The 17,782-nt window shown below is 38.2% G+C and overlaps 5 protein-coding genes across 5 annotated transcripts; 1 reads left to right on the top strand and 4 right to left on the bottom strand.

The window, feature by feature from the left end:
* Positions 1-3: 3 nt before the first annotated feature.
* LOC103445309 (AP-1 complex subunit sigma-1) lies at positions 4-1,933 on the bottom strand. Its single transcript, XM_008384301.4, has 7 exons — positions 1,710-1,933; positions 1,237-1,323; positions 974-1,065; positions 758-866; positions 640-675; positions 320-406; positions 4-238 (listed from the first exon to the last, which is right to left on the bottom strand). The coding sequence occupies exons 1-7, from the start codon at positions 1,710-1,712 to the stop codon at positions 167-169; spliced, it is 486 nt and encodes a 161-aa protein (XP_008382523.1). The 5' UTR covers positions 1,713-1,933; the 3' UTR covers positions 4-166.
* An 8,084-nt stretch (positions 1,934-10,017) lies between these two features.
* LOC114819125 (pentatricopeptide repeat-containing protein At4g38150-like) lies at positions 10,018-11,325 on the bottom strand. The gene has a single exon (XM_029109846.2). The coding sequence runs from the start codon at positions 11,147-11,149 to the stop codon at positions 10,208-10,210; it is 942 nt and encodes a 313-aa protein (XP_028965679.1). The 5' UTR covers positions 11,150-11,325; the 3' UTR covers positions 10,018-10,207.
* Positions 11,326-11,373: 48 nt separating this feature from the next.
* On the top strand, positions 11,374-13,246 carry LOC103445307 (transcription termination factor MTERF6, chloroplastic/mitochondrial). Its single transcript, XM_008384299.3, has 2 exons — positions 11,374-11,509; positions 12,058-13,246. Exon 2 carries the CDS (start codon positions 12,065-12,067, stop codon positions 13,052-13,054), a length of 990 nt encoding a protein of 329 aa, XP_008382521.1. The 5' UTR covers positions 11,374-11,509; positions 12,058-12,064; the 3' UTR covers positions 13,055-13,246.
* Positions 13,247-14,851: 1,605 nt separating this feature from the next.
* On the bottom strand, positions 14,852-15,899 carry LOC139188634 (probable L-type lectin-domain containing receptor kinase S.5). The gene is made up of 2 exons (XM_070806265.1): positions 15,829-15,899; positions 14,852-15,494 (listed from the first exon to the last, which is right to left on the bottom strand). The coding sequence occupies exons 1-2, from the start codon at positions 15,897-15,899 to the stop codon at positions 14,852-14,854; spliced, it is 714 nt and encodes a 237-aa protein (XP_070662366.1).
* Positions 15,900-16,062: 163 nt separating this feature from the next.
* Positions 16,063-17,129, bottom strand: LOC103445306 (protein VACUOLELESS GAMETOPHYTES-like). Its single transcript, XM_008384297.4, has one exon. It carries the CDS (start codon positions 16,975-16,977, stop codon positions 16,252-16,254), a length of 726 nt encoding a protein of 241 aa, XP_008382519.1. The 5' UTR covers positions 16,978-17,129; the 3' UTR covers positions 16,063-16,251.
* Positions 17,130-17,782: the final 653 nt, after the last annotated feature.

The following is a 17,782-nucleotide window of genomic DNA, read 5'->3' as shown; positions in this document are numbered from 1 at the left end:
ATATAATCAACGACAAATCGGAAACATTTCATTGTACAATCCTTAAACAGCGTATCCAACAACGCACATCGGTGATCATAAAAATTTCAAAAGAATAGTAACAATTTTAATACAGACACACTTCAATGTGTATTGATACAACAAGTGACCATATGCTTGTTCTTCGCTACTTGGTTGCCTGCGCGATTATATTGCTTATCGAACTAGCCTGCTCTTTTGCAGTCTCCACCAATGAATCCTAGAACCGAGAAATAAAATGCAATTAGCGAGAGTAGAAATATTTGATGACGAATGGAACTTATCTAAGAATAATCTGTACCTGCGCAGCTATCAACCGCGCAACTGTTTTCTTGCTCGATTCTTGAAGTTCACCAGCAATCAAAATTTCATCCAGTATATAGTAGGCCTAGCATGTTGAATATAGCAAACAATCAAGCCAGATATTTACTCCCTTATAAATGTCATATCAAGTTATCGAAATATACATCATAGAACTGTCACGAGAGGATCGCGGCAAATTATTGCATTGGTTATTAACAATATAGCAACATATGGGCAAAAACAGTAAAAACCAACTTCTTTGTAATGCAATTTCAAAAGTCTAAAAAATCGACTCTTAATCAAGCATAACATACATACCTTGTGGAAGTTAAAGATCAAATCCAATTCACAGACCTGTGGGTATAAACATATTAGTACACTGTACAACAACATCCTTTTATCAGAATGAAATGAAGAATATAATGCCATCACTCACGCTGCCAAAGTATCGGTCGAGAATCTCAACAAAATGATGAATCATTTCAAGGACCTCTAATTCGTTATCTTCTTGATCAATACACATGCAGAAATACAGACTAGCATATCTGCACAACAGATTCACAGAAATTCAGTAACGGAATTCCAAGACAGGCCACTCACTAATAATTCTGTCCCTAGAAGAGGAAAACACAACCATATTTCTTTGCATCACCTTTTATAAACAACTTTGTATCCTCTCCAATCCACAAAATTACAGAGCTTGGGACCTCGTGCAAGAATTACTCCACTGAGCTCACGAAGAACCTTTGCAACACGCAAGAACACACACACACACGGTGATTAACAATGTGAGAATCAAAAGCCATTCTCATTACAAGAATGAAAAAGTGTTCATGTAATTACTCTTCTTGGAATTATATATTCAAGTGGCGATTAAACAACCCGAGAAAACTAGATGAGATTTATCGACAGTACCTTATTTCTTTCCTTTTGAGTGTAAGGAGAATACCATTTTGTCAACCTCACTTTTCCTTGTCTGCTTATAAGAAGCACAAAATGAATCTACATCACAATCCATTATCAGATCAGCAACCAAACTAAAAACCCAAATATAATTTAATCAATTCAACCCCAGCAATGCTGTCAAATAACCAATTTCTTACTTGAACACAATTTCCAAGAAAAATTGCATACTTTTGAGTAATGCCATGGCAAAGACGGATAATATTATAAATTTCTACAACGACAAAAACCCAGATTTTGTTCAAAAAATAACAAATCGAACCACGAACAAAAACCCAGATAAGTAAAGATCGATTACTAATTCGACCCAGATCTAAAAATTCCAGGTTCGCACAACCCAATCTAAGAAATTGAAATTCGAGGACGAGAAAAGCGAAAACAACTAATCAGTAAATTATGAGATTTGAGAGATCGGTTAGAATTACCATGGCTGCGTTCTCTGTGGCGATCGATTGCTTGCTCTTCTTCAAAGCTCGAAGCTTTCACCGAAACCCGGCTGTGAGCTTCTAATCTCTGCCGCGAATAACCTGGACGCGAAAAATTTGATTAAACTTTCCTATATTCTTGGGAAGGACGGTCATGTGCCCATCTCCCAATGGGCTCAGGAAAATGAGAGGCAAAAGTCCATGTTGGGCTGAAAACCAAATTCTGGGCCCCAAAAAGCCCATAATTAAATGTTCAAAGAAAAAAACCGTAAACTTTTTTTACGTCGTTAAGCATTTTACTGTTTATTTGCGATTGGTCCCAGTTGGATAAAAACGTTTTTCAATTGAGTAAATTTTTAAGTTGGGGTAGCGTGGGACTCACTTAACATTTAAAATCTTAACCAATGTATATTAGGAATTGAATCCCCTCCGGACTTTAGTATTCAGAGCCTAGGAATTAAAATATTTGGGTGAAAAAGAGATCAGAGTCCCTGGTTTATGTGAAGTGGATTAGCAAAATGAGTAACCATCAAGATCAATTTGTATGGTCCATATTTTTTAAACCCTAATCTCCATATACTAAGGTCCAAAGTAAATCCAACTCCGGTATATTATTGTTTTGAGTGGCTGGATTTGGCCTCTAGCTTTCAGCCCTTCCCTAACACATTAGCTATGCTCTAAGTATCATAAAATCAAGCTCTTATTTGGGTCAAAGTTCCACTAAAGTACACAAAATATCCTATGTCTTTGAATTATATAATGTAATTATGTTAACTAACAATATATCAATGGCTAGATGATTGGACAAAAAAATTATGGAACGTTTACATAAAGGTATCAGAATCAAAATGTAGAATTGAATTTCGATTACGTAATGGTAATTGGAAATGATTTTTTCTCCTATTTGTACCTTCACTTATTTCTATTCAAAATTACTCTTCGCATTAACCCAACACCACCAACCGCTGCTTAGTGCCTCTACCCAACACCACTCCTTCTCCGTCTCCTTTACAACCTCAACCACTCTCCCCAGCATCGCAACTCAGACTCACTGCAACTAATCTCCACCATCTCTCTATGTTTTCTCCAGACTCTAGCATGAGATAAATATTTTTACTACTTAAGCGAGAAGTCAAGTTGATAAAAACCGTAAAATGTTGTTAGTTTCCTTTTTTATTTTTGGAACTTTTTGTTAGAACCCAGCTGCTTTTAGCAATTTATCCCTTAAAATGTTGGTAAATTTTCATCTCCATCTAATCATATAAATGTTCACCCCTAACGTTATTCTTTCATCTGTCACGTTCTTCATACATGTTGATTCACAAAACTCAACAAATAATGGGGAAAAAATAATAGTTATATAGGTTTTACTAATGCAATAATTTCCATGGACTAATTGGCTTGCGGAATGGTTCTTACATTTTTAACACTTAATTAAACAAATTAAGAGCATGTGTCTCGTGTTCTCGTTGACCTAACACCATCATCATCATCAACAATTAAAACATAATACTTTAGATGCCCTACTCATTTGTCAAACTAATTTTAATTGCCAATATTGAAAAATATAATAAAACAAGCAACTAAAACTATATCAATTGATATTCAAACAGACACCAGAAAGCTGCACAAAATTCTTTTGATTTAAGTCCTTGGAATTCGTTGTAGACTTGTATGTAGTCAAGTTGGTTGAGCAGTGTACTCCAAGTTCGAATCTCTCTTTTATGTAGTTTAGATTCAATTAAAATAAACTTGGAGTTAATCTGAGTGGTAGAGAAGGTGGACGTATGGATGAGGAGTTTTCCGAGTGCAATGGTTCTCACTCGACCAATGCCTAGGAGTTAATATTGCCTAATCCTTCTCTAGTTCATGTAGTTAGTTCAAGGGGGGCGGGAAAGCCTTGAACCCGGATGAAGAGGACCATAAGAGCGCTTGATTTCCACTATGGCATTAGCCCTCCTGCAATTGTCTTATAAATGACAAGAATCTATATGTATCTTTGCATGAAAGTAGAAATGTATTCATATAATTAACAACCAAGTACATGAGAAACCCTAAACCAAAAAAATCCAAAACCTATTTCTGAAAAATATTCCTCCCTTTACATACATATATATCCTCTCTCAACAAACAAATAACTGCTAATTACTCAACTAATCAAAATTAAATAACTATAATGCCAAGAAAAGCCACCATTAATGTATGAGGAAGAGATACTAACATCATCCTCATCCAGTTTTGCATGGCATGTTTTGAAATTGAAGAACAGTGACCTGCAAATTGGGCAGCTAAAGTGGCTGCTCTCAATCCACCTCTCAATGCAATCCACGTGGAAAACATGCCCACATTTTCCCAATTGGCTAACCAAATCCTCCTCCTCAAAATCCACCAAGCAAACTGAACATGTCTCCTCCAAAACTTGTGCACACCTTTTGGTACCGTGAGCCTGCAAGTCCTGGAACCTGGCCACTGAAAGACTCATACAGTCCTCCTCTTCCTGCTGCTGGAAATTAGTGAAAAAAATCACACCAGAAAATAATCTGGCCAAAAATTTCTTCATTTGGTGAAATGGGATCCAAAAACATGTGTAGAAAAAAATTGTTGCCATGCCCATGGACTGAGAAGCCATTAGACATATCATTTTCGAAGATTTCCAGAGCTTGAATCGAAGGAAAAAAAAAGGATCTTCAGGAAATTTCTCAAAACCCAAGTCTCAGAATTTGATATTTTATGTTGTTTGTGTGCGAGGCTAATGAAATTTTAAAGTGAGATGTAAAGAACCATATGGAACTCATTATATAGGAACAAAGCTATTGAGTGCTTTTTATTATTATTATGAATTTTTATTTTATTATCATCAAACAGCGAAAGGTTCAACTATTGCAATATTTTAAGAGAAGTTTCGAATTCAAGACATATAAGTAAAAACCCAATACCCATTTTATTAGAATATTAAACGCATGTGAGTGTTATATTTCGTTAGTTATGACTTTTTTAATTGTGTTATTTTATTTGGATATAAGTGTTTTATATAGGGATGTGCTATCCACATACCTCATTTTACTTCTCACATACCTTTTGATAATTTATGTCCGTTGATCTTCTTCAATTCATCCGATCCAACGGTCGAAAATTAAAAAGGTGTGTGAGAAATAAAATGGGGTGTGTGGATATCACATCCCTTTATATATATATATATATATATATATATATATATATATATATATATATATTGTAGGTCAAGTCAATGACTCTCTGCTTAATTTATCTGAATTTGTATTTTAAATTAGAGAAATGTTGAGGAAACTCTTTCAAAAGTGGAAATACATGAACTTTATCTGCCATTTTATCTTTTTGGCACAATTTCCATGCCAACATTCTAAAATATTATGTTAAAAATATGAGGTGTCAGAAAGTCCATGAAGAGTCCCATTTTGAGAGAATCTTCTTAACGAGAGATATTTTAGTGTGACCGGTACACGGAATGGTAATCACGTGTTACGATACAAATGGTATGTGTTAAAAAGTTAATAACTTAAAAAATAAAAAATTTCATCACTTCTATAGAAACACATGATGTATCATATTCTCATCACAATGAAAAATTTCTTCACCTTAACACTTCTCTTCCGCAGAAGAGCAGGCACGTACCCACCCCATCTTCGTAGTCTCTCTTCCGCGGAGGAGCAGGCCCACGCCGACCCCCATCTTCGTAGTTTTTTTTTTTTTGGTCGAACCTCATGGTGTTTGTTCAAATTATAAATATTGTTTTTTTTTAATATAAATTTAAAATTTTATTACTTAACAAGTACAACTTGTATCTGATTTTAATTATAAATTTTGCTTTTAAATATAAATTTAAAATTTTGCTTTTAAATATAAATTTAAAATTTTGCTACTTAAACAAGTACAACTCGTATCTGATTTTAATTATAATAGTATTTAGTATACCCGTAAACATTGAATGAAACAATAAATAATAGTTTTGTTTTGATTTGATTTATGGGAGGAATCTTGTTTAAGGCGTGAATAACGGCTTCCTTGTAATTTAGCGATAATTAATGTTCAATTAAGGATGCAAATGCAGGTTTATATGTTTTTTTATTCTTGCTATTTTATTAAATAAAATGACTTTAATAAGAGTAGTTTATCATTTGGAGTTGATCACTAATTATTTAGCTACTTTACCACTTCATAGACTTATTAAGAGCATATGATGGAGGCAATTGAGCAGACAAATTCATTTTGATAAGCTATGTAGAGAAAAACTAATTCCAATGGCATAGGCGATTGAGATTATAAATTTTACCTATTCCTCCTAAGTAGGCAACGTTGCCTACCATGGGTAGGCAAATACAACCCCACATCTCTGTTTATAGTAAAATATTTTATGTGTAGGAAAATGACAAAACTAAAAGGTGAAACTGTAAAAGTGGATGTTATAGATGAAAAGAAAATAATAAAATATAATGTTGCCTACTTGATTTGCCTAATACGCCAACTACGACTAAATTATCTCAAAGTTTCTCCAATAAAGATGCCATAATTGTTATGATAGCTAAATCATTTGATTCATGCTTTCTAGTAGTCTTTTTTAAGCAATGGAGTCAATTTTATTATTTAATGTGAGCGGTTCATAATTCACCAATACGTTACAACTTTTAACTATTTTAAATTACTTATTTCTTAAAAACTGTAGTAGTAGGGACCAATAGATAATAAAATAATAATTTAACACACCCTTTGAAATGAAAGAAATTTTGACATCAATTTTAAATTGCCACATCAGCCTTCCAAATAAAATTTTGACAATTCATATTTGACATCTTTATTGGGAGATGCTCTTAGTGTGACACATTTTTTTAATGATGCAATTGAGTAGGTAACATACCATGTCAACCATTATAGCACACTTTTGCTTACTTTAATTGCTTGTAAGTGAAATGTTTTAAGTTCGATTGTATCCAAATACGAATTTGAATCACATTATTGCTAGCTCATTATGAGGCTTATCTCACCCCCCCCTTTCTTTTAGCGTAAATAATTTGGTTTGTTAAAATTGCTTATACCATTGATGATGCTCTAATAGACGAGCTTAGATTTTATTAGCAACAACCAAATAAACATTTGCAAATTTCAGCATAACTGAAATATCATCACATAGAACATAAGTTGGGGATGATATAATTGACGTATGTTCTCTTATCTGACTATAAATTTAATTCATTAATCAAATTGGTTGTTGTCTAAAAATGCGGCTTATGTTTCGAGCCTGACAACATATGGTTCCAAAGAAAACATTACTCTATATAACTTATAAAGAGATATGAGGAAAATTTCGATAAGTTTGTCTGATTAAGCCAACTCTCACATTAGATAAATCCACTGTGTGAATATAGTAAAATATTCTATAAGTCTGTCTGATTAAACCCTAATGAATTGTTTTTAGTATTTTGGTCCACTAAAGGAATCTGATGATGCTCAAAGTCCAAGAAAGATCCGAATAGCTAGATCTCTTCTGGTTTTCCCATATCTGGTATTCAAAGTGGAGGCTAGCCCTCTGTTTAAAGACCTAACATTAGCATAATAAACTCATATTATTTAAAACAGTACCTTAATACACACAAAACCAAAGCTCAAATGACTCCGTAATCAGCTCCTTAGCTCAGGTTCAACTTGTTTCCATGTTTAATTAAGGTTAGTAAATGATTATCTGCGCATGATTTATGCTACATGCGCTAACTATTATTCCGACTTCTAAATAACAACCGGTGTTGAATATAATATGTCAAGTTGCTGACTTGATTTCAATAAATGAGATTTACTGTGGAATCGAATTAAACAAAATGAAATGATACCGCTTCAATTTTTGTTCTATCAAATTGAAATTTCATTCATAATCCAATCGAGGGTGCATCGACATCATATTGAGTACATGGGCTTCTAGTTCTACCAACCCAATCCAAACAAGCTCTTGCACGAAAAACTACAAACTCGCGCATGAAACTTGTTGATACGAGATAGAGTGCTACCACATCAGTTGAAATTTCAAAAGTTGAGATACAAGTTGGTACCCTAACTCTAAGGACTAAGATTCTGGAGTTTTCCAACGAAAAGCTCATTGGTTAATATGGGGTTATATGAGACATGCTACATGTATCCCTACCCTTAATGGGACAGTTCCCCCTAGTCTTTATCCTTAGGTATGACCACATACCACCACTACCTTAAAATACAACATTGGAAAGAAAGAAAGAAATACATAAATAAAAGCTGACCAAATCACGAAGATCTTACGGAGCATGGAGAATGTCAAAATTTTACAGAGCCGAGGGGGGTTGACGTTCTTTCTCAGTCGGTGATGTTCTTCCTTCACAATTTGCTCTCACTTGGAATAAACAATAACCGACCAAGAGAGAAGACATCAACCCCCCAGGGCTTTTTGCCATACGCGGTTGCTTGTTTTGAGGGCTGTCCAATTGGCACACACACTACCACTCCCTCCCTCACTCCACAAAGGTTTGGGTTGGCAACAAAATTTAATGCCGCCCAAAGAGTATAATTATGGCAACAGTGTGAACAATGAATATTATACAAGCTTGGGAGCATTTTCAAGTACCACAAAAAAAAAACAGAGAGAAACTTATCCACAATGGGGTATGTCAGTGAAAGTCACATACACACTGTTACGCTTACTTTCCCGCAGGATAACCTTATCCACAATGGGGTATGTCATGTTAACTTTTGCACATGATAGTACATAATTAATTAGGTATAGGCCACACTGACATCCCCGTTACGAAATTTCCTTAAGAATATTGATTAGCTCCATACATGTACAAAAATCAACTTATTGAAAGCACAAACAAACTATATTCCTTGGATTTTCAATCACTCAGTTTGATGTACAGCAAGATACATTTCCTTAAAAACAGACAACCTGCTGAAGGGTTTGCACCTGCAACCAAGAGCAGGAATTATCCAGAACTTGCACAATTCATGGTTAAGTACCGGGCTTCCTGACATAAGTTTTAACTGGCCGCAAAGGTAAAATCTTGCACTCAGATAACTAGGAAAAACAATGTATTGAAAAACCACAAATAAATGAGAATCATTAGAACTTTGTATCTCTATCTATATGATCGAGCTTCCACAAATTTAAAAGAAATCTACCACCCTGTACCGTAGCAACTCTATCATAAATGGGGGTACGGCTAGCCGACATTCACCTCTCCCAGACCCTGCGTAAAGCGGGAGCCTTGTGCACTGGGTACGACGACCTGTCAAAAGCTCTGTAGCCTTTACATAGGGGAACTATCTCCATCGATGTTTTCATCTAATCGTCTAAGCACCTATGCAGAACTGTGTCTGTCTTCACAATGCTTCAATAATAACGTAGCAAATTCAACAGGTCAGTTTTATGTTCACCTCTTCATAATATGGAGATCACAGCCATTCATAAAGATGGGTCAACTAGGAGTAGTACTAATTACACCATCACAACCTTAGTCACATCCTTAGCTTCACTACCTCCATGGATTATGGATTAATACAAAGTGAAACAAATCTTTTGAAGCCATCAATTTACCTAAGTCCTAACTTTAACCTAGAACTGAGGAACTACTATTTTTGCTGCTGCTGCTATTAATACTAACTAATTCAGAATAATTCCTACTAATTCTAAAACCACCAAATTACATCTACTGCCATTTTATGATTAATATAAAGTCAAGTTGACCCCTCAAGCCACTAATAGACTTACTACTGCTGTCACAATCTGTCTTCTCCTCAAGACCCTCTTTCCTTCACTGATACTACTCACATGTACTACCTCCATCACAATCTGTGAACACAAAACTAGCACCAGCATCTCCCCTCCTTAGCCTTTTAAACTATGTTTTCTTGAATGTGCCAATGAGCATTTTCGATTTTGTCGGAATGATTGACTCAGCAACACAACAGAGTAAAGGCAAACACAACATTAGCTATTACAATACATTCTTAAACAACTTTAGCTTGTTAAGTATCAATAAAAAAAACCACGACAGGAAGTAGCTATTATGTGAAGTTCTTAGCAAACTTGATCAAGAGCATAAATCAGGCAATCGAACTAAGCAAACTTGATCTAGGTTATAAACGGCGCAATCTAATTGAACTAAGAAAACTTGATCCAGGTCATAAATCCTAGTCTCCGCTAAAAGAGTAGTGTTTTAGTAATCAGAAGTGCCATGATATTTACATTGACAAATGTGAACTGTAAGAAAATATGATAAAAAAAGCTTATGCTGAAAGATCCTGGAAAACCATATAAAGCACAAGGAATCGTGACCATTATTAATAGAGTGAATTTCCAAGGGTGACATTTATGTTCTTCCCATGCCGCCACTCATACAGTGGGGCAACACGCTTTTAACAAAGCCAATGAAACTCAATCTAAAATGATCAACAGCAGAACAGCAAAACTTACAATTTCTTATACTTCTGATAACCAAGAGAACTCAAAACACTCTCTGCGATTTATTCTTCCCAAAGATAGCTTCCCAAACCCTCGGCGAAAATGGTGCCTTTTTGTCCAAAAACTCTTTAACAGCCTTCTCATTAACCAAATACCCCTTCTGCTTCAACTTCCCAATAACACTCTCAGCTTCTTCCATATCCTTCTCCTTACAAACCATATCAATCAGCCCCACAAAAGTAGTTACATTGGGCGAGTGACCGGCTTCCAACATTTCGCTACAAAATTCAACAGCATCCTCCAACATATTAGCCCGATACAACCCCTGTATCAACACAGTGTAACTAAAAGCATTGGGAACAATCCCATTGCTCTGCATCTTCCTGAAAATTCTCTTAGCATCTTCAAGTTTCTGTGCTTTGCAAAACCCATCAACCACCGCAGTGTATATAACAACCTCAGGAATCGTGCCCTTTTCACGCATCGACCCGAAAAGCTTCATAGCCTCCTGGACCAGCCCGTCTTTGCAGAGCCCGTCAAGCATTGCCACGGCATTGGGAATGAGACCCGTCTCCTTCATCTTCTTGAATATCTGGTCCGCTTCTTCGGGCGGCTGTGGCGGCTCGGGAACTTCCTGAGGCTCCTCCCTCTTCGACTTGTCGAGACCCATCTTCAGCTTTTCGAGAAAGCTGCTGTCCTGCAATGGCGGAGAAGAAGGCCTCTCTCTCCTTTTCTCTGAAATGGGCGAGTTTTTGTTGAGAAACTGAAGATTGGAAGTTTGAGGATTTGATGGTCTTTGGCCTCTCAAGGGCCTATTGGGTATGGGCTCCGGCGGCTGTTGCTCCGATGGTGCTTCCATTTCACCGCCACGATCGGCGGTGGTGCTAAAACGACGTAGCTTCGTCGACAAGCTCGTTGATTGGCGAAGAGGGTTAGAAATAGTGGACAAGATGTGCTTGGAAACCTGACCCTGAAACGATGGCATCGCCCCGAGAGATTCTGATCGATAAAGTTACGAGCTTTGAGTTTCTGATTAGGGTTTAAGGGAGAGCTTAGGGTTTTGGGGTTTCAATTCGAACCGAGTGAGGAGAAAGAGGACTCTGATCGTGGCATATTCGGCAAAGGCTACATTGGTCATTTGAGAAGACAATGAGGGCAAATACGGAATTCGGACTTAACTCCTGCTGAAATGGAGAGGGAGGTAAAACCAACAGATAAGGCATTGGCTTTCTCCTTTGTTGATTCCTCACTGCCACTGCCTACGAATTTTCGGCGGCTGCCGGAACAACCGCAAAGTCTCTCCCTTTTTTGCCGTTCTCTTTTGCTGCAACAGATTGAATCATAGGTATGTGACTCTCACTCTGTGTGTATGTTTATATATACATGTATGTATATATTTGCCTAATTCAGAATAGAAATAAGCAATTCTATGGTGGAGGGGGATTTGAACTCGAGTGCGAGAGGGCGGGTACACTGTCCTGGCCAACTGGCCTAACTGCGCATTTATAATCTGATAGTACTATTCTATGGCAGTGTTTTGGTTGTTAATTTTTATTTTATGACTGCCCATTTACTGATTTTGTTAATTTTCATCATGCCCATCTGCTGAATGCGGTTTATTTACGTTATAAACACGTATTATTACAAACACCTATAAAACAACCCATCAGACGGTGTATTAGACCAATCAGATGGTGTAGTATACTATTGAACTTGAAGAGGTGCTACAGCGGGCCACGACGATGGTATTTTCAGGTGTTCGTGTTAGTGTTAGTACTGTAGCCGGACCCACTATTGAATGTCGATGTTTACTTGTTACACCAGTAGGTTTCTGGGTTTATATGAACCTGTAAATGTAGCTTGGGCTTGATGTTTTCACACGTTCACTTTCAGGGGGATAATGGAAACCAGCACCACCCAAAATGGTGGTTCTAGTATCATGTGGTTCTTCAGGGATAAAGGTTTTGATGATAAGAGCATTCAGGATATGCTCAAAAAGTGCAAGCGTCTTGAGAACGCGCAAGCAGAAAGAGCCTCCGAGAATTGGGCTTATTTGAAGAGTATTGGCATTCAGGAGAGGAAGCTACCTTTTGTTGTCTCAAAGTGCCCCAAGATACTTACTTTGGCTCTCCACGAGAAGCTCATCCCTACAGTTGAGTGCCTCACCACGCTTGGTACTAAGCCCCGTGAAGTTGCGTCTGCCATTGCCAAATTCCCTCACATTCTGTCCCATAGCGTGGAAGAGAAGCTCTGTCCCCTTTTGGGATTCTTTGAGGCTCTGGGAATTCCTCAAAAGCAACTTGGCAAAATGATTTTGCTCAATCCAAGGCTCATCAGCTACAGCATTGAAGCAAAGCTTTCTGAAATCGTGAACTTTCTTGCTAATCTTGGCCTATCCAGAGAAGGAATGATTGGAAAAGTACTGGTAAAGAACCCGTTTATCATGGGTTATAGCGTTGACAAAAGACTGCGCCCTACGGCAGAGTTTTTGAAATCAGTAGGTCTCACAGAGCAGGGTCTTCAGACAGTGGTAATGAACTTTCCGGAAGTGTTGTGTAGAGATGTGGACAAGATTCTGAGACCCAATTTCGAATTTCTAAAGAGAAGTGGATTTGAAGATGGACAGATAGCGGCTTTGGTGTCTGGTTATCCACCCATTCTGATCAAGAGCATCCACAACTCTTTAGAACCGAGAATCAGGTACTTGGTAGAGGTTATGGGGAGACGAATTGATGAAGTCGCTGATTATCCTGACTTCTTCCGCCATGGTCTGAAGAAAAGAGTGGAGCGGCGACACAAACTTTTGAAACAGACGACAACTGATTGTAGCTTGAGTGAAATGCTGGACTGTAATCAAAAGAAGTTCGTAACGAAGTTTGGTTTGGTTTGAAGAATAGGCTCAAGGTACTATAGTTTCATTTTTCTATCCTTCCATAATCGTTATTCTTGTATTGTAGCTTAGTTTGGCATTGCAATTTCAATATATCAGGTGAATTGAACTTGTATATGGTTCAAGAATCTGGTGGTCATAGAATGACTTGGTCTTAAATACATTTCAATATATATGTCTTTCTTCTATCAAGTGCTATCTGTTAGAAGTTAGAACTTAGAATATTGTTTCATTTCTTCGTTTAGGAACTGAAAGATGAAATATTAGGCCATAGTTTGATTTCTGCACGACTAATGAAACCGGTGCTCCTCAATTAACAACTATTTATGCAGCCTTGGCTGAAAATTACCTAATCTCACGGGTATAACACAATTGATGAAATTAATTGAGAGAGTTTAGGTTCTGAACGAACAATTAATGCTGTAATTTTACTGATTTCAGGTAGAATCTTTAAAAAAATTCTTAGCACAATTAGCGTATTCTAAACAACGGACTTATGTAAAAAACCTCCAATCTTAAAGCAAGAGGAGACTATATACAGTAAGAAAACTCGCTATGGCTGGTTAACCCCGCCTTCCTAGGAGCTTAATAACTAGTCAGGGGAAGAGCTGAAGCCACTGCAATGCTATTATATTCAATGTTCTACTGTAACTTAGGAAGACACGGTAATGCTAGAAAGAATGATGTTAGAAAGTGTAATCTCGATCTCAGTGCTGCTGTAGCAGTAGCCATGGAAGGCCACGTGAAAGCGGGCTTGAATGGAGGTACACTAGGGGCCGGCATGGTTCCTGTTCCAGATATGATCTGGCAAACCCGCCTGTATTTGATGCCTCTCACTAGCAATCAGAGGTGAACATGTCAACCCGAGAAGTAGAAGCTAGTTGCTTCATCAAACACAATCATTTTTTAGCCTCTCATCTACGGCTTCTTTGATACGCCCTTCTGAATGCAACATCCACACCCAATCGACCAATGAATACTGCTGGTGTTCATGAACAATCTTGATCCCAGGACTTCTACCACACACAATTTCAAGCACCACTGCCCCAAAACTGAACACTTCAGACTGGAGTACCTTCCCTGTGTGAAAGCACTCTGGAGCAACATAAGCCCATGGTGCCCGGGACCAGCTAGTTTAGTTCAGCACATGAGTTCCTCTCTTGATCCAAGGCTTGGGCAAGGCCAAACTCCCAGGCGAGCATTGAAGTCTTTGTCAAGCAAGGTGCTGCTGGCTTTAAGGTCGCAGTGCACTACTTTTTGATCGTACTCATTTTACAGGTAATGCAATGCTGACACACACCAGCTAGGATCTTGCTTCGGTGTTTCCAATTCAGTGTATTCTCTTCATAAACTTTGTGTACCTATTGATTGAGCTGCATTTACAACAAAAAATTTAGGAAAGGCAATTAAAACTTCAAAATTACATACCTACTAATCGGACAAGCTGTTTGTGGTGAAGGCGGTGAATTATTGTGAGCTCAGCCATGAAATCGTCTTTGCCTTTGATGTTGTCCCGAGAAAATTTCTTGACAGCAGTTTCTGCAGAGGTGTTGGTATTTGCATGATCTTTATCATGAAGAGATCCTCTGTAAACAATGCCGAATCCGCCTTGCCCCAGTCTCATGCTCTCATGGAAGTTATTGGTAGCCTCCTTGAGCTCCTTTTACTTGAACTCCCTAGGCATCCCTGGCAACTTCTTCAGTGTCCCGAGCACATTGGACTCCTCGTTCCTGGTTCTTTTCCTTTTGTTCGCATACCCAAATCCCACCCAAACTGCAGAGAATAGTAGCAAAACCATTATTGGGACACCAACCCCGACAGCATCTTCAACCAAGTCAAATCTTTTTTAGGGTGCATTTCCTCCACCTTCAGATCCCATTTCAAAACGCAGTTCAGCTGAAGTGCTGAGCTGCCTGTGGAACCAGCAAATCTGAAGCAGGACACCTTTTTCAGGTACTGCCTCAAGTTTATTGTCTCCTTCAAAAGTGGTGTCCCAGGCTTCTTTGGCTGGTTAGTTTGAGAGTGTATAGCCATGTACACTTCGAGGACTTTGGACCTACCGTTGTATTCTACCCGCACGCTGTAGTTGGTGGGTATCTCCGGTGATATCTCAATGCCTAAGGGCTTGAGAGAAACAGTCTTGTTTGATCGTACAGAATTGATGTTGAGTCCAATGTGGTTGTCAACAGGATCGAAATCTTGCTTCTCCGTGTCAAATTCAACAGCAACAAAGTGGCCTGTGGCTTGACAATCGGTGCTGGAATTCGCGAGGCCTAGCCACTGCCCCTGACTTTGTCCACGTACATGAATATCCAAACCTATAAGAAAAGCTAACCCCTCACGAGCGTCCCACTCTTTGTCGCAGTAGATGATGATGAGGAAAGTTGAGTTGAAGGAGGCAACAACATCATCATCGTTGTAGATGTCAGAAAGCCATAGTCTGTATTCGGTAAGTTCTATGGTACATGATCCGACAGACTTGTTTTGGTATCGTTGTCGGTGTCTGGGGTTAACTGAAGCGCCCTACCATCAATGGAAGAATGTGGTGTAAAGTAGAAGGTAGTTTGGTCATTGCAGAAGGCCTCAAGGAATTTCACTAGGAGGTTTAAAATTCCGAATTAAGGGAAATTTGGCATTCATTGCGGAACGAACAAGCCAGTTCTTCTATATTTCACAATGTTAAGCAAGCAAGATTAGACTTGTAATTAAGTGATTAAGAATATCAATTCCTCCATTCGAGGCTCTGTGTTTGATTTATGCTCCCCTATTATCACTTGAACGTAGGAGTTCTTTTTCTGTTATCTATAAAGTAAAAGATGCACCATTGGTAATAGAGTGAAGTCATCTTTTCCTTTCAACCTCCTTTTTTTAGTTCCGAAAATTAATATATTGGATTAAGAAAAGACAATCCACAAACCTGGAATTAATCAAGTTAGTTAAAGCCGTGTGCCCTTCTGCACTAAATTTAAATCTCTCTTAATTTAAATGAATTTAGTGTAAAATATCGCTTGTACAAAAAAGACACAATCCATATTTTTTTTCACAAATATAACGAAGTATGCAGATTTGGAGGACACGTAGTCCCAATCATTCACACAGTACTTGGAATTCACATGAAACAAAGTAACAAATACAACACAATAACATGAAGAAACAGAAATACCAAACATGTACTTGTTTTCAATTTTCTGCACTCTCTACTTGGATATGAAACCGCCAACAGCGGCCCCTATCAGAGCGGTAGGATCTCCTAGTATGGCAGAGACAATGATGCGAACAGCGCCACCAGCTATCTCGCAACACTTTCTGACCTTCTCGCCTCTCCCTCCGCCATGGTGGTTTTTCAGCGTCCCCTTAAGGCTCGGGATCCTAGTTTGCATTTCCCTAACCTTGTTCTTGTCGACATTCAGATACATGGCTTGCCAGCTCTCCACAAGCAACTCCTTCACACATGATACATGAAGATTATACGTCTTGCATTCCGACCTATAACACCAACCACGCCCCTTGCCTCCACACCGATGACAAGCGCTCGATAACTTGAGGTACAAGTAAAAGTTGCGCTCTCCGTCATCCAGGACTTGTGGGAGGTTGGCACAACAGGGGTGCAGATCAAAACCGCACTTCCTGCAGTGGTACACAAACCCTACAACATCCTTCCTACACGCATCACACACTCTCCTCACAGCGCCTGGCGGGCGGTAAAGAAACTGAAACTCACATTTGTCGTAGAAGGGGTGGGTGATGGTTGGAGGAGCCACAGCACATGCCTTGTGCAAATCAAACTCACATTGCTGGCACTTGTATTTGAGGCCAATTCCGGCTTCTTTGCACCCGTCGCAGTAGAACGGGACCTCGGTGTATTCGATCTTGAGCCTGTGTTTTAGGTGGATGGGATGAGAGATTTCCTTGTCAATCTTCATGGTTTTTTTCCCTCAAAGTTCTTGGGTAAATCTCAAGTTTCTGAGTTAGGGATGCTTATATGGAGATTAAAAAGTGAGTTTCAACAGTCCCGTGGCTAAGGTAAAGATTCTTTGCTTAAATTTCAGAAGTGGAGAATAACAAATTGGTCACCTTGATCAAATAATTAGGTGAGGAGAGTTGGAACTTAAGGAGAGGAATCAAAGAAAGCATTCCCTTTGGAATCTGATTCTGTGGATGGATGCTGTTTTTTGGCTATTGCCTGACATATGGGATTAAGATTAGCATTCCTAGTATTGGAGGTTATTGACTTAAAACCCTAAAAATATTACTAGAAGAACACTCTTCGGCTCCTCCCATGTAAAGAATCATTCCTCCTTATTTGCAAATCACAGTCTAACACGTGTCCAAAAGTAACTTGTTAACTTAAAATGACAAGAACCAGGGTTTACGCACACATGTCAAACAATGATTATTCTATAGGCGGATTCACTTGTATCTCTACACATACCCACTTATGTGATTAGGATTAGCATTCCTACCATAGAAGGATATTATAAGAACATTGTTCGGCTCCTTTTTCGCAATGAGTCATTCTTTATTCACAAACTACAATTTGATACATATGCGAAAGCAGCTCATTCATTAAAACAATAAAAAGAAAAGTTCATGCACACCTATCAAACGATGATGTGCTATTATTTTTGTTAACAAACAATTTGGTGAGTTTAAGATTTAAAATGGTGCTTAATAAAGAATCAAAAACTTGTAAATGGTTTTTCACTTGAGGTATAATTCTAGAGTATC

This window comes from Malus domestica, chromosome 10, assembly GCF_042453785.1.
Source record: "Malus domestica chromosome 10, GDT2T_hap1".
Classification (NCBI taxonomy): Eukaryota; Viridiplantae; Streptophyta; class Magnoliopsida; order Rosales; family Rosaceae; genus Malus; species Malus domestica.
This window is presented reverse-complemented; position numbering and strand designations above follow the sequence as displayed.